Genomic DNA, 14,899 nt, shown 5'->3' on the forward strand with positions numbered 1-14,899 from the left:
CATCATTTTCACTCCTAGTCTAGAGGCTGGCACCTATCCATTTTTTAAAAAAATCTAAAAAAATAAATGGAAATTTTACATTAATTTTCAAATATAGTTAGAAAGAACCTGTTCCCCCGTACAATGAAGCAAGCAACAATGTCAGCACAATACTCAATACACAGGTTCACCTGTGGTGTAATGTTAAGTGTCAGATATATTTGCTGTCATTATAAAAGGTTCTGAGTGGATACCACATTTCTATACAGAAAAATGAATTGTGAACACCATTTAATGCTTAACATGCTAAGTTTCTCCATTAGTGCTACTGCCCACATCTTCTCTGTCCACAGAGAGTTGAAGATGATCCAGATATTTCAAATTCTGCACAATGAGCTGTTGATCTGCCACAAACAAGAATGCAGCAAGTTCTTTGTGTTGGTCTTTCGGTTCATTGTGAAAGATGCTCAATAAAGCCAATTGTGGCGTGCAATGCCCAGTCTGTTGTGTCAGCCACACATTCACTTTAGATATCCATTCCAGCACCCAAAGAATCACCATCGGCCATCTTGAATACAGAAGCTGAACGAGGCTGAGCATATAGCGATTATAGACAAGAAGAGTCACCAGTCATGTGTGTGCTACAACACAGGTGTCCCTTCCAAAAAAGCAAAACCTACTGTTATTACTAATGGCAGCCTTCATATTAGGATCTGTAGTTGCATGGTAAGCACACAAAACACACCAACCAAAATGCCCGCACTGTTTATTACACTGAAAGTTGCAAAATACAACACAGCTGACAAGACGTCATTATCACATTTCAATGCAAATTAAAATGTATGTAAAGCTGGCTAACAAAAGTAACCTGTCATTTCTCAGAAATGAAGTCAGCTGGGCTCCACTGGAGCAGCGTGTGGGAGGTGTACCAGGTTTCCCTTTGGGTTGGTGGAAGGAACACCAAAGTGTGTCCCCCCTTTGGATTGCTTTACACCTGGAATGATCCAAAAGAGGACCATTTAGCCTGTTGTGTCCTAGTACTTTATACCGAGGCCAAAGCCTCAGCTGCCTAGCCCACCATGTCATTCCCATGCACAACTGCACATTCAGTGCTACGGAAGTTCACATTTCCATCGTACAAGGCAGAGCTCTTCAGAATTATGTCCCAGTGTGGATTCAATGGCACTTACGCTTATTGTGTAGACATGAAACCTCAGCTCTACTTCTGGAGGCTGTCCTCTGACCAGGGTGTGGTGTGGCTTTCCAAACCACAGCAGTAGTGGAGAAACCCCAATGCTGCTCTTCAATAATTTTCGGGTTTTTGAAAAATAAAAATATCAGCACGGGTACGGGAAGAATCCCAAAACCTATTCTAAAAAGTTTTTTCTTCTTCTTCTTCCTTGTATCTCTTAGGTGGTTCTGTGCATGGATATTCCCTCCATTTCCAGTTTGGTATGCTAGCTTCAAATATGAAGTTAGGGAGATATCTTCTGAAAAAGAAGGTGCAATGCAACGTGGGCCAACCCCTTACTAGTATCCTGGATCTTATTGTGACAAAATAAGCTGACACAGGCCTTATCTGCAATGTGAACTGACAGACGTCAACGACTGGCCGAGGGCTGTAGGATTCTGAATCAGTTACATGGGCACACCCAATCCCTGAAGAGAGCCTATGCAGACACACTCTTAGTTTAACCTTCAGGTTTATTCATTCAGAAACCTAATAGTCAATTCGGCTGCAATCTTGTACTCACTTACCTGGGAATAAGTCCCACTGAAGCCCCAGGGGGACTTCCAAGTATATATGCACAGGATTGCATTGGTACATATTTTGCAACCATCTTTTAGTATGATCCTGCTGCCACTTGGTCTTATTCTGCCTGGATAATTGTGGTTTGTTGCTCAAAATGAGTATTAGGACAGTGAGAGGAAAAAAGGAGGGGAAAGAGAAACCATTCCTTCAAATCGACATCATTGCTGAATTTCTCCATATAGTAAAAGACTTTGGGCTTATTTTCCTCCATGATGTAGCAGTGTTTGTGCTTCACAGGTCTGGCGAAACCACACAGCACAGGGAACATGGGAAGAGCCTGCTGGATTTGGCCTCCTTCCCATCTAGGCCCAGCATCCTGTTCTCATAGTGGCCAACCTGATGACTATGGGAAGTTCAAAAGCAAGGCCTGAACAGAGAGGTAGGCCCTCCAAATGTTGTTGCACTCCAGCTCCCATCAGCCCTGGACAATGGTGGAGGAGGATGGGAGTTGTAGTCCAGCTACATCTGGAAAGCTAGAGGTTCTCCATTCCTGTCACAGTGGACACATGCTCACAAATACATACTTTAAGAGGGCACAAGGATTAATTCCCTGTTTTTAATTTCCATTACTTTTTGGATTAATCATACAAGATAAATAAATACAGCTAAAACCAGCAATAATTCTAACAACCCTTACCTAAAATTACCTTAACCAACAAAATCTCATCTTTTTCTGTGTTACACCCCCTCCAACTAATATTTAATTCAGGCACGTTTTTAAAAAGTTGATACACTGATTAGAATGTATCACAGGTATCTGACACCAATCAATTGTGTAAGACTGGATCCCACATTCTTCTTACAGAATAAGCATATTGAAATGTGAAATATTTTCCAGCTGCAACAAGAAAGGGTCACAATAGACTTTGCAGACGTCATGTGAAAGGCGTTCCAGGTCACATGATTGCAATGTGTGGCGGTGATTAACCCCAGGGTTCCTTCAGTTCCTATGCACGTGGTAGCCATTGAGTGCCCAGTCTTGAACTTCTCCGCTGCTGAATAATGCAAAGAAGATGGCTCCAAATAAGTTAATGGCAGCGGCGATATAGAAGACAGTCTGCCATTCTCCCACAGTATTCTGGCAAAGGGGCAGAAATAAGGAGATAAATCAGTGCATTACTGTAACAGAACCATGATCAGGAATAAACTGAATGGCAGGAAAAGGAGAATGTGTGGAGCAGATAATTTGTATTAAAAAGATGGCTGCATTCAGATGTTGCATTCCTGATCCTTTAAACCCATTGTTTGCCTAAGGTTGTGGAACCCATGGACTTGCAGATATTGCTGGACCTCAACTAGCATGGCCAAAAGTCAGCGGTGATGGAAGCTGTAGCCCAACAACATATGGAGAACTTCAGGTTTCCCATCCCTGGTTTGGAGGATTGGGTTTGCAAGGACTGCTCAAGCCACAGTTTATTGGTATAGATGTCATGGCCAACTATGGGTTGAGGAAACCAGAAGACTTCTGTTAAGGCTTGAAATAAAGAGAACACTTGAACTCTCTGCTCTTTCCTGGTCCACCTGAGCACTGTTTAGAGACTGGATCTATGTAGCCAATACAATTATTTATTCAAAACATGGCATATTTTGTTCAGCTCAGTATGACTTGTGCTAAACGGGATTCAATTAGGGGTGTAACTCTTAATCTGTATAAACTACACTCAAGAGTTTAGTGAGAGTTCTAAACTGAAGTTTCCACCAGCAGTGGAATAAAGTGTATAAAGAACTTTGAGAAGTTGCTCAAAGTTTGCAACTCTTGCTATTAAATAACATTTCAGTATAACAACCTGTCTTGTGAATACATGAAAACTTGAGAACCTCAACTTATAGGAGGTCCATTGCCAGAGGAGATTTGAGCTGCACTCTAACACACACCCCAGTTTTAAAATCCTGAGGAATCAGTGTCAACCCAACACCAGTTTATCGGGCTCAAGGGTGCCTATCACTTAATAAAACTGATGGGGCTAAAAATGCAGCTGTTCTGTGCTAGGATGTTTTTCTTCAAGGGTGCCAGTTAAATTCACACAGTGGAACCATGAAGCTTTACTCCCCCCCCCCCCCGCTTTTCCTTCTTTCCAGGTTGTCCTCATTTTGTTTTATATATGCTTGAAGAGGCTTAAAGAACTTGTTTTGCTGAATGGGAGGGTTACTATGGCACAGCTCACAAAGCAACGGACGAGAACATATGGGTTATTAAAATAAAAATTGATATTAGTACAGAGAGTCTCAGAAAAGAGATTAATTTTCTCTGCCACATGACATATGGCTGCAGTTTTATATCAATAAACATGGTATGAGAGAGAAAGTATAAAACAAGCTTCTTTGGTCTTGTTTAAAAATAACAAGAAAAAACCCATCACCAATAATGACACATGAGACAATCAAATCTTTAACCTTTAAAAGAAAAAAATGGGGGGGTGGGGGAAAGACCAAGAATGACTTACACTATGAGTTAGGCTTTTAGCAACAAGTGGTCCCACCATTCCTGGGATAGTGCCAAATGAATTTGTAATTCCAAGGAGGATGCCAGCATATCTAAGAAAATAAGAAGAAGAAAATCAGCTGGTTCCCAATGCCCTAGTGCCTTGAACTTCTTTCTGGTACTCAGGAACAATGGTAGGATTTTCATTCCCTTGCAACACACACATATATTATATAAAACTAGACATGTATGGGGTGGGGAGATATTCTCAGCACAAGCTCAAATGTTTTGGCACTCCTAACATACTGAAACAAGACACCCCAGAAGGAATTTCACACATGATTCATCCACTTGTCCAGAGTGGATTAGGAGACATGCACAAACTTCTCAATGAAGTATTTATGAGGGAAATAAAACCCAAGTGCTAAGTCACCCGCATACTTGGCTTTAGCACAGGGATTCACAGTGGGCAGGCAAGTGGCCGCTCTCTAAGCCCTTGGGTGGATACACTTTGCATAAGGGCAGTGCAATCTGGGAGGAACTGTAACTTTGCGACTTGCTTTCCTCTAATTTTATTTAAACACATACTGTATCTATTTTGGCTTTTGCATCTTAAATTTCAAAAACCAATTCACAAACTAGAAGCATTAAAAAAAATAAATCTGTAAAACAACACAATTCTTAACAAACCACCAACCAGGCTAGAAAAGGTGTAAAGTTCAAAAAACTGGAAGGCAGAAAACAGGAGCTCATTCTAACTGGCATGTTAGAAATGCCATGACAAAATGTGCCTCGTGAGCTTCCCTGTCTGGTAATGTGAGGGAAAGGCAAAATGATACTCCAAGAAAGGATGCCTGGGGCAAGGCCAAAGCTCCCTGGTGGAACACACACTTTGCAAGTTCAGTTCAGGACATCCCCAGGTAGCGTTGGGGAAGACTGAAACCCCAACTGAAACCGCAAAGAACCATTGCACAGCTTCAGTAGATTAATTACATACTCGTTGAATAAAGAAGCTGGCATTTATATGACCTTTGCTAACTTGGAACTGCTTAAACATTAATGACTTTATGAAGATGAATGCCATAGAGGAAAAGCCTTGCAGGATAGATGAGTATATTATAAAGATCCATAAATCCCTTAGTGGTATAGCTCCCCTCCCAAAAAATATATCTAAGCATTGCAATGGCATTGATATCCACTTTGAAAATGATGTCTATAGTACATCTGTGTCCCACAGGAGCTATTCCCCATTACCTAAGTGTCAACCTATGCAAGTACCTCTAACTATATCTTCAACAAGCAAATATCATGTGCTACAGAAACGCTGGTGGGTGGATGAGGGGAAGCAGGCAGAAAATATCAACAGCAGATTACACGCTGCAACCCTTTGCATTTCTACGCAGAGGTCAGCCCAACTGAAGCCCTGTTCAGGCATTCTCTAGTCATTTTAGTTAAACACACAAGTGGGAGGTGGGTACAGGGAGGTGAGCATTTTAGTTCTGCTCTCCCTTTCCACCACCCGCACTGCTGTTCCAATTGCCCTCCACAAGAGACAGGCAATCTTCTGAAGCAGGGAACATGTTGTATACCTGGAGGCTCCCTGTACATTTTAGAAGCCTGGAAGATCAGGATTCTATAGGATTTACTCCCAGAGTTAAGCGTGCATTGGTAGGATTTCAACTTAAGGCTGCCACACAAAGGAGTTGAATTAACCCAGATCAGTGACTGAAGAAAAACGCAGACAAGTACTGTAGTTATTTAATTCACTGTTTCAGGGAATCTTGTTTGAAAAAATGCACACTTGTCAGGGTTTCTGGGAGAAGTGAGGAGATGGCAGAGGAGACGGAAAGCGAGTGGGAGGAGGGAGAGAGAGACGAGGAAGAAGATGACGGAATTCGAAGGGAATCTATGAGCCTAAGCAGTGAGTCAGAGGATTCCCAAAAGGGAGCTAGCATGATCAGGCGAAAAGCAGGAGAAGAGAGAAGCTGTGAAAAGTCAGGAAAGGAGGGGAGAAAGCCCAGTGAAGCACAGACGCTGTCAGAGGGGTCTCAGCCGGAACGGAGTAAAGGGGGTGGAGTTGTCAGCCTCTCGGAGGGAGGAGGAACAGGAGAAAACAGAGAGAGGGGGTTGGAGCAAGGTGTTCAGCCGGAAAGGGTAGAGAGTGGAACAGGGGGCAGTATAGAGGACGAAGGAAAGGTCAAAAGCAACGTACGCGCGCCAAGTTCAAACATAGAGGCGCGCGGAAATGGGGAAAGCTCAGAGGAGGAGCCCGGCCCCAAAGCCAGAAGGAGGGGGCAGGAGGCGGCAGAGGATTCAGCCTCAGGCGAATCCCGGAAAGAGAGAACCCAGGGGGGCAGAAAGACCCTGCGGAAAAGAAAGGAGAGGAAGAGGTGGTCTAGAGCCAGGCTATTAAGTTGGTGTGGAGGAGGGGAGGAGTCAGAGGGGGACTTCGGCGGTCTAACGTGACAGACGTACAGCCACAATGCTGAACTGTGAAAGAAACAATTACCTTCAATAAACTTTTCCTGTAAGTAAACTATAACGGAGTAAGGTCTCTCGTGAGCTGGGACCCACCTGGGTGGCTGTGACAGAAAGTCCCCCTCACTCTGAAAGCAAAAATTTTTTTTTTGCGAAGCTCACGAACGGGGCAGCCATGAGTGCTGAGGAACAGCTGGCTGCACTCCGGGATCAGATTACCACTCTCACAACGGCAGTCATTGCTTCGCAGAAGAAGAATGCTGACTTGGAGAAAGCGTGCCAGGATTTGCAAGCAAGGTGGGAAAATGCGGACAAGGCGGGGACCCCGGGCTCCAGAGCGGAGGGCATTGCGCTTGGAAGGAGGGGGGGTGCCCTAGTTTCGCATTTTAATGGCAACTTGCAAGACTATCCCAACTTCAGGGCAGATGTCGTGTATGCACTGCATTTACTCCGTCATGATTTTAGAGATGAGGAGGAGAGAGTGGGATTTATTGTTTCGCACCTGCATGGGGAGGCCAGGGCTTGGCTACGCAATCTGTGGCGCGAAGATGGACCAGCCCGTCGCAATGCAGATGCGTTTATCAAGGCAATGGATGCTTGTTTTCAATCCTCTGTGGATAAGGACATTGCGCGCCGGCAGATGCACGGGCTGAGGCAGGGGAGAGCCACTGTACGCCAATATCATTCTAAATTTTTTGCATTGCTCACCGCCTTAGATTGGCCGAAGGACAGTCTACCGGTCAGGGATCTTTTTTGGGAGGGATTGAGCCCCTCCGTCAAGGATGAGATCGCAAGGGGGGACAGACCCCAGACCCTGGAAGACGTGGTGCAACGGGCTTTGGCTATAGGAATTCGACATGAGGGACGTCCGTGGCACGAGGAGGGGGGGCCCCAAGCGCGCGCGCAAGCAAAAGCTCTCCCTTTTGTGCACAGGGATTTCAGCCGTGCGCACCCCTCACCAATGGGGAAGGAAGGCGAAGAGCCAATGGAGATTGGTGGTGCTAGGGCTCAAATGCCATCCCAGAGCCCCATCCCTGCTGCAGCCAAAGCGAAGCCTCCTAGAGGGACCAGGAAGTGTTACATCTGCGACAGTGCACACCATATGGCGAAAGAGTGCCCCCAGAGGCTCCAGAAGCACACTGCAGCACTAGCAACTGTGACAGCAGAGGTGCAATCAGAGGAGCAGCTTCAGGGAAACTGCAGTGCCTGGCTGGAAGCAGAGCTACTGGGGCTCAGCCAGGCGGATCTGTAGAGAAGTCCCCAGCATCCTTGCAGCGCATGGACCCTTTACCTCCCAAACCAGCAGTTTTACTCACAGCAACACTCCAGCTGCCTGATGGGCGACTTCTCGAGGTTCCAACAACCATCGATTCGGGAAGCAACGCCGATTTCGTGGGATTACAGTTCGTCAAGCAGCATAACATAGCGCTCCTGCCTGCAACGACGCCTCTGAACGTGGTCACGGTAGACGGCAGGAAGTTGCTGGGGGGGCAAGTGGTGCAGCAAACCCCTCCCATGATGATGCAAATTGGAGACCATCGAGAGCTTATTAGTTTCAATGTCACCCACTTATCGGACACGCCCATCGTGTTGGGCATGAGTTGGCTGGACAGGCACAGTCCCGCGGTTGCTTGGTACCAGAGGCAGATCACCTTTTGTTCATCGTATTGCGCCCAGAATTGCATCCAAACCGATCAAGGAGGAGAAGCCGAACAGCAGCTGCATCTGAGTATGGTGCAAGCGGTTCCTCACAAGTACGCGGAGTTCTTGGAGGTTTTCTGCGAAAAAGAAGCTGACAAATTGCCGCCTCACAGACCTTACGACTGCGCGATTGACTTAGTGCCAGGCGCGCAGTTGCCAACTGCCAAGCTGTACTCCATGTCGGAAGACGAGCTGCAAGAGCTTCGGGAGTTCATAGAACACAACCTCAAGCGCGGATTCATCCAGGAATCTAAAGCAGCGGGAGGCAGTCCTGTTTTCTTTGTGAAAAAGAAAGACACGCCCCAGAAGAGGCTCATTGTGGACTACCGGTTCATAAACAGACTAACTAAGCCCAAGGCCTTCCCCATGCCCAAAATTGACGACCTTTTGGCTACAGTCAGGAGGGGGAAGATTTTTACCAAGCTGGATTTACGTGGAGCTTACAACCTCATCCGCATCAGGAAGGGCGACGAGTGGAAGACGGCCATGTTCACTCCTTTGGGCACGTACGAATACAGAGTTATGCCCTTCGGTCTACAAAATGGCAGCCATGTTTTCCAAGCATTCATGCATCACGTCCTGGCAGGTCTCCTCTACAAGAAGTGTGTCTGTTTTCTCGACGATATCCTGATTTTCTCGGAATCGCCAGAGGATCACGATAAGGACGTGAAGGAAGTTCTGCAGAGGCTGAAGGAACACAGGCTGTACGCCAAGTTGGAGAAGTGCCAGTTTGATGTGAGAGAGGTAGATTTCCTTGGCTACAAGCTGTCCGACGAGGGACTGGCCATGGACAAGACTAAAGTCCAAGCGCTGTTGGACTGGAAGAGCCCTCGAAATCGGAAGGAGGTCCAGAGGTTCATCGGCTTTGCCAATTTTTATCGCAAGTTTATTAAAGGTTTTGCAAACGCGACGGCGGCAATCACTGACACCCTCAGTTCCAAGAAGAAGAAGTTCGTCTGGACCGAACAAGCAGAGCGATCCTTTCGGAAGCTTAAAAGCCTTTTCGCCTCCGAGGAGCAGCTGCTGCACGTGAATCCTGGCAGGCCCATGCGGGTAGAGACAGATGCATCAGACAGAGCAGTTGGGGCCGTCCTCTTGCAAGAGGATTCGCAAGGCAACTGGAGACCGGGTGCATTCTACTCCCGGAAGCTCAGCAAGACGGAGCGCAACTACACCATATGGGACAGGGAGTTGTTGGCCATTCATGCAGCTTTCAAAGCGTGGCGACACTTCTTGATAGGAGCCAAGCACACGGTGCAGGTCCGCACGGATCACAAGAACTTGGAGTATTGGCGGACGGCTAAATTGCAAACCCAACGACACATGCGCTGGGCGGAATTCTTTGCGGATTTCGATTTCAAAATAGAATACATCCCTGGAGACTCCAATGTTATAGCAGACGCGCTGTCCCGAAAGCCTCAATACCTGGAGGAAGTAGCTCCAATCGCAGCAAAGTACATTTTCGCACCGCAGGCGTGGACGTGCGCTACCATCGCAGTCGACCTGGACGCGGTGCGACGCGCGCTGCAAGAGGATCAGTTTGCACAATCCAAGATGGAGGAGCTCCGCAGAGGGTCGCCTGACAACAATGAGTTTCAGTTGCAGGATGGACTTTTGACTCGCAAGGGCGCCCTTTACGTGCCCACCGACGAGCTTCGCGCCACGGTTTTGCAACAATTGCACGATGCCCCGAGTGCGGGCCATTTCGGCAAAGAGAAGACGATGGAGTTGGTGGCAAGGGACTTTTGGTGGCCCCAGATGAGAGGAGAGGTGGCGGACTACGTAGCCAGGTGCGATATCTGCCAGAGGTCCAAACCAGTGCGTCAGAAGCAGGCGGGATTGTTAGAACCGCTGGAGACACCGCAGCAACCGTGGGAGAGGGTAGCGTTGGACTTTGTTACAGACCTGCCCAGCTCCAGAGGTAAGACGGCGGTGTTAGTGGTTGTGGACTTGTTCACCAAGATGGCGCACTTCATTCCTTGTGCCAAGGTGGCGACGGCAGAACAGACCGCAAAGCTCTTCATCGATCACGTCTTCAGAGTGCATGGACTACCACAGTCCGTCTTGTCCGACAGGGGGCGCCAATTTGTTTCCACTTTCTGGCGGAAGCTTCTGGGTATCTTGCACGTCAAGATCAACCTGACGTCGGCGAGGCATCCACAGACCAACGGTCAAGCGGAGAGGGTCAACGCGATCATGCAGCAGTACCTACGGTGTTACGCCAACCAGCGACCCGCGGCGTGGGTGGACTACCTGCCGATGGCTGAGTTCGCCTACAACAACACGAAGCACGCATCCACCGGGGTGACGCCTTTCTTCGCGAACTATGGACGTCATCCCAGAACCTTCCCGAGCTTTACAGCACCTGAAGGGGGGGGACCTCAAAATGCCGACCAGTTTGCAGCAGAGTTGCAAGAGGTGCACGAGGAGCTGCGGAGACATTTGGAGCTGGCAAAGCAGGCGTATAAGGTGCAAGCCGATAAACACAGAAGGGCGGGGGAAGACATTCAGGTTGGGGACTGGGTATGGTTAGCAGCCCACGCGATGCCGGCCAGGTCGTTGGCCAAAAAGAAGTTAGAACACAGGCAGCTAGGACCATATCAAGTTGAGGCTAAGATCAATCCGGTGGCTTTTCGCCTAGCCCTTCCGGAGGGCTCCAGGGTGCACCCGGTCTTTCATAGGTCGGTGCTCACTCCCTACAAAGCCCCACACAGGTTTCAAGAGTCAGGAGCACCTCCAGAGCCACGTAGAAGGGCGCCTGAGAGAGGGGAGTCGCCAAGACCAGAACCTCTTAATGAGGTCACAGAGATACTGGATTCACGATGGGGGGAGGAGGGAGTTGAATATTTTCTCGCCAGGGAAGGCACTCCAGTCTCTGCAAATAGCTGGGTGCCGGGTTACGCTTTGGACGAACCCCTGTTGAAGGAGGAGTTTCATGCAATTTTTCCGCACAAACCCATGCCCGAGGAGTATTTTGATGATTGGCTTTTCACGCCCACTTTGTCGGGCAGCACGTTCGGGGGTTTCTCCTCGCCCGAGGGCTCTACGCCCAAAACAAGCCCGACCAGGGATCCCCGCCTGGGGGGGGGAGAGACAAACCCTTATTGGTGGGTGGATCAGCCAAGGGAGGTATGGAGTCAGAGGTGGATGATAGGTCCTTGGCAGGCAGCGCCAGGAGAAGCAGTGAGGGAGGAAGAGACTGTGATGCCTTCAGGGGGGGAACCCGAGTTCGAACACACGTATACGGAGCTGCCAGAGGAGAAGATTGACGTGGACACCCGGTATCCTGAACCGACCCAGGAAGAACCACATTTCCCTCAACCTGCACCCAGCGACCGGGAGGGGGGAAGGGGGGGCTTCGAGGGGGGGATGGATGTCAGGGTTTCTGGGAGAAGTGAGGAGATGGCAGAGGAGACGGAAAGCGAGTGGGAGGAGGGAGAGAGAGACGAGGAAGAAGATGACGGAATTCGAAGGGAATCTATGAGCCTAAGCAGTGAGTCAGAGGATTCCCAAAAGGGAGCTAGCATGATCAGGCGAAAAGCAGGAGAAGAGAGAAGCTGTGAAAAGTCAGGAAAGGAGGGGAGAAAGCCCAGTGAAGCACAGACGCTGTCAGAGGGGTCTCAGCCGGAACGGAGTAAAGGGGGTGGAGTTGTCAGCCTCTCGGAGGGAGGAGGAACAGGAGAAAACAGAGAGAGGGGGTTGGAGCAAGGTGTTCAGCCGGAAAGGGTAGAGAGTGGAACAGGGGGCAGTATAGAGGACGAAGGAAAGGTCAAAAGCAACGTACGCGCGCCAAGTTCAAACATAGAGGCGCGCGGAAATGGGGAAAGCTCAGAGGAGGAGCCCGGCCCCAAAGCCAGAAGGAGGGGGCAGGAGGCGGCAGAGGATTCAGCCTCAGGCGAATCCCGGAAAGAGAGAACCCAGGGGGGCAGAAAGACCCTGCGGAAAAGAAAGGAGAGGAAGAGGTGGTCTAGAGCCAGGCTATTAAGTTGGTGTGGAGGAGGGGAGGAGTCAGAGGGGGACTTCGGCGGTCTAACGTGACAGACGTACAGCCACAATGCTGAACTGTGAAAGAAACAATTACCTTCAATAAACTTTTCCTGTAAGTAAACTATAACGGAGTAAGGTCTCTCGTGAGCTGGGACCCACCTGGGTGGCTGTGACAACACTCAATCATGAATACTTACGATGGTGCAATATCGAGGTGGTTGATGCTGTATCCAGATGTAGAAAACCCCCCTAGTGTTGTGGATATGGTTACAAATGCAACAGCCATTTCATAATCGCAGCCTATGAATCCAGCTGCTACAAGGAAAACCGCAGGTCCAATCATTCCTTAATAAAAACAAATCAGAAACCTTACCTTCATGGGAACTCAAATTTTGTTTATTCTTTGTGCAATATTGCAGTGACTTTTTATTAAAAATATATATTGGTGGTTCTCAGCTCTTGATCTATAAACAAAACAACAGTCCTTTGCTGATCCCTGGGCAAGACTGCCTAAGGCAACCAGTGGGTGGGGTCCCTGCCATAATATGATGGCAAGGGAATGAGAAGGTGAGCACATGCTCCTTGGAATTCACAAGATGGAGCAGAAATTTGCCCTGTATCCCAGGGGTCAGCAAACTTTTTTAGCAGGGGGCCAGTCCACTGTCCCTCAGACCTTGTGGGGGGCCGGACTATAATTTTTTGGAGGAAATGGATGAATTCCTATGCCCCACAAATAACCCAGAGATGCATTTTAAATAAAAGGGCACAATCTACTCATGTAAAAACACGCTGATACCCGGACCATCTGCGGGCTGGATTTAGAAGGCGATTGGGCCGGATCCGGCCCCCGGGCCTTAGTTTGTCTACCGATGCTGTATCCTAGGTAAAGGGGCCCCTGACCATTAGGTCCAGTCGTGACTGACTCTGGGGTTGCGGCGCTCATCTCGCTTTATTGGTCAAGGGAGCCGGCGTACAGCCTCCGGGTCATGTGGCCAGCATGACTAAGCTGCTTCTGGCGAACCAGAGCAGCGCACAGAAATGCCGTTTACCTTCCCGCCAGATCGGTACCTATTTATCTACTTGCACTTTGACATGCTTTCAAACTGCTAGGTTGGCTGGAGCATGGACCGAGTAATGGGAGCTCACCCCGTTGCGGGGATTCGAACCGCCGACCTTCTGATCGGCAAGTCCTAGGCTCTGTGGTTTAACCCACGTCCCATGCTGTATCCTAACCACGTCTAAAGAGCCTGTTGCACCAAGGCACAGGAAAGCAAACAGTTTAGAGATGCAGGAGCACCTGAAAACTCTGAAGCTGTAAGGGATAGATGAAAAAAGAGGTAGTGGGCCTGGGGGAGTGCAATGTTGAAGGCACACAATGGTGGAAGAAGACACTTGTTAAGGGTGTAGGAGTTCCTACTGACACAAGAAGTGCAATTGATCAGTGACAAGAGCAAATGCTCTGCATGTGAATGTTTAGAGCCTGACATCTCCCAGTTAGAAGGAATTCTGGAAGCAGAACTAGGATAACTCTTCTGGAGCAGACAAAGCTGGGCTCGATGGACTAACATACAAGGCAGCTTCATGCATTCATAGGGATTAATACAGGATCGGTTCAAGACATGTAGCATTGCTCTCAAGCATATTGCACATGCTGAATGAATGCATTCAATCCCAAGGAAAGAGATTATCGCAGTGGCACTCAGAGCCTAGAATCTGTCCCGAGATCCACATTACTGCAAAATGTCCCAGAGTAACATTATGAAATTATTTTGTCTGGCCTACTGTAATGCTACAAGATGGGTGGAAGGTAAGCAGCCTAAGTGAGAAATAAGCAACTACTTTTGCATGGAACTTTTAAAGCAGAATCTAGTTTCAAGCTAGCTAAGAAATGTTTTAATCTCTGTGTCTTTTGTGCTGCTGTCTTATGGACTGACCATCATTACTTTTTGATAAAAAACTGAAAATAAAGAGAGGAAAGGCCCAGCAATTATTCTACATTGTGCTGCCACCTAGTGAACAAACTATATCACTACATTGGTACCTCTGGATGCGAACGGGATCCGTTCCGGAGCCCCGTTCACATCATGAGCAGAACGCAACCTGCGTCTGCGCGGGTCGCGATTTGCTGCGTCTGCGCATGCAAGTGACGCCATTCTGAGCATCTGAACATGCATGAGCGGCGAAACCCGGAAGTAACCTGTTTCGTTACTTCTGGGTCACTGCAGGACGCAACCTGAAAAGATTTAACCCGAAGCGACTTTAACCTGAGAGATGACTGTATTCAATTTGGAGATGCATGCTTTTGCCTGAGCTATTTTATCCATGACAAAATCGAAGCTATTGCTACTTTAGATGTTCATTAAAACCAACAAACCTGTTGTTGTTGCTTATTTAATAACCCAACTGGGTAATAAAAAAGTCACTAGAATATGGGAAATATCAAACACATCCTGTTCTGATCAAGACTTATCGTTTTATATTACGATGAAATTGTGAAGGGCATTTTTGCACAGGACAGG

The 14,899-nt window shown here is 48.0% G+C and overlaps 1 protein-coding gene across 5 annotated transcripts in view; it reads right to left on the bottom strand.

Annotated features, from left to right (window-relative positions):
* Window positions 1-728: 728 nt before the first annotated feature.
* Window positions 729-14,899, bottom strand: part of SLC17A5 (solute carrier family 17 member 5) — a 37,186-nt gene continuing 23,015 nt past the window's right edge. For all 5 annotated transcript variants that reach the window (XM_081857145.1, XM_081857143.1, XM_081857144.1 and 2 more), the window contains 3 exons: window positions 12,578-12,725; window positions 4,237-4,327; window positions 729-2,870 (listed from right to left, as the gene is read on the bottom strand). In XM_081857145.1, coding sequence (XP_081713271.1) covers window positions 2,733-2,870; window positions 4,237-4,327; window positions 12,578-12,725 — 377 coding nt within the window. In that variant the 3' untranslated portion in view covers window positions 729-2,732. The remainder of the gene's footprint in view (window positions 2,871-4,236; window positions 4,328-12,577; window positions 12,726-14,899) is intronic.

The sequence above is a fragment of the Podarcis erhardii genome, assembly GCF_964252035.2.
Source record: "Podarcis erhardii genome assembly, chromosome: 3".
In the NCBI taxonomy this organism is placed as follows: Eukaryota; Metazoa; Chordata; class Lepidosauria; order Squamata; family Lacertidae; genus Podarcis; species Podarcis erhardii.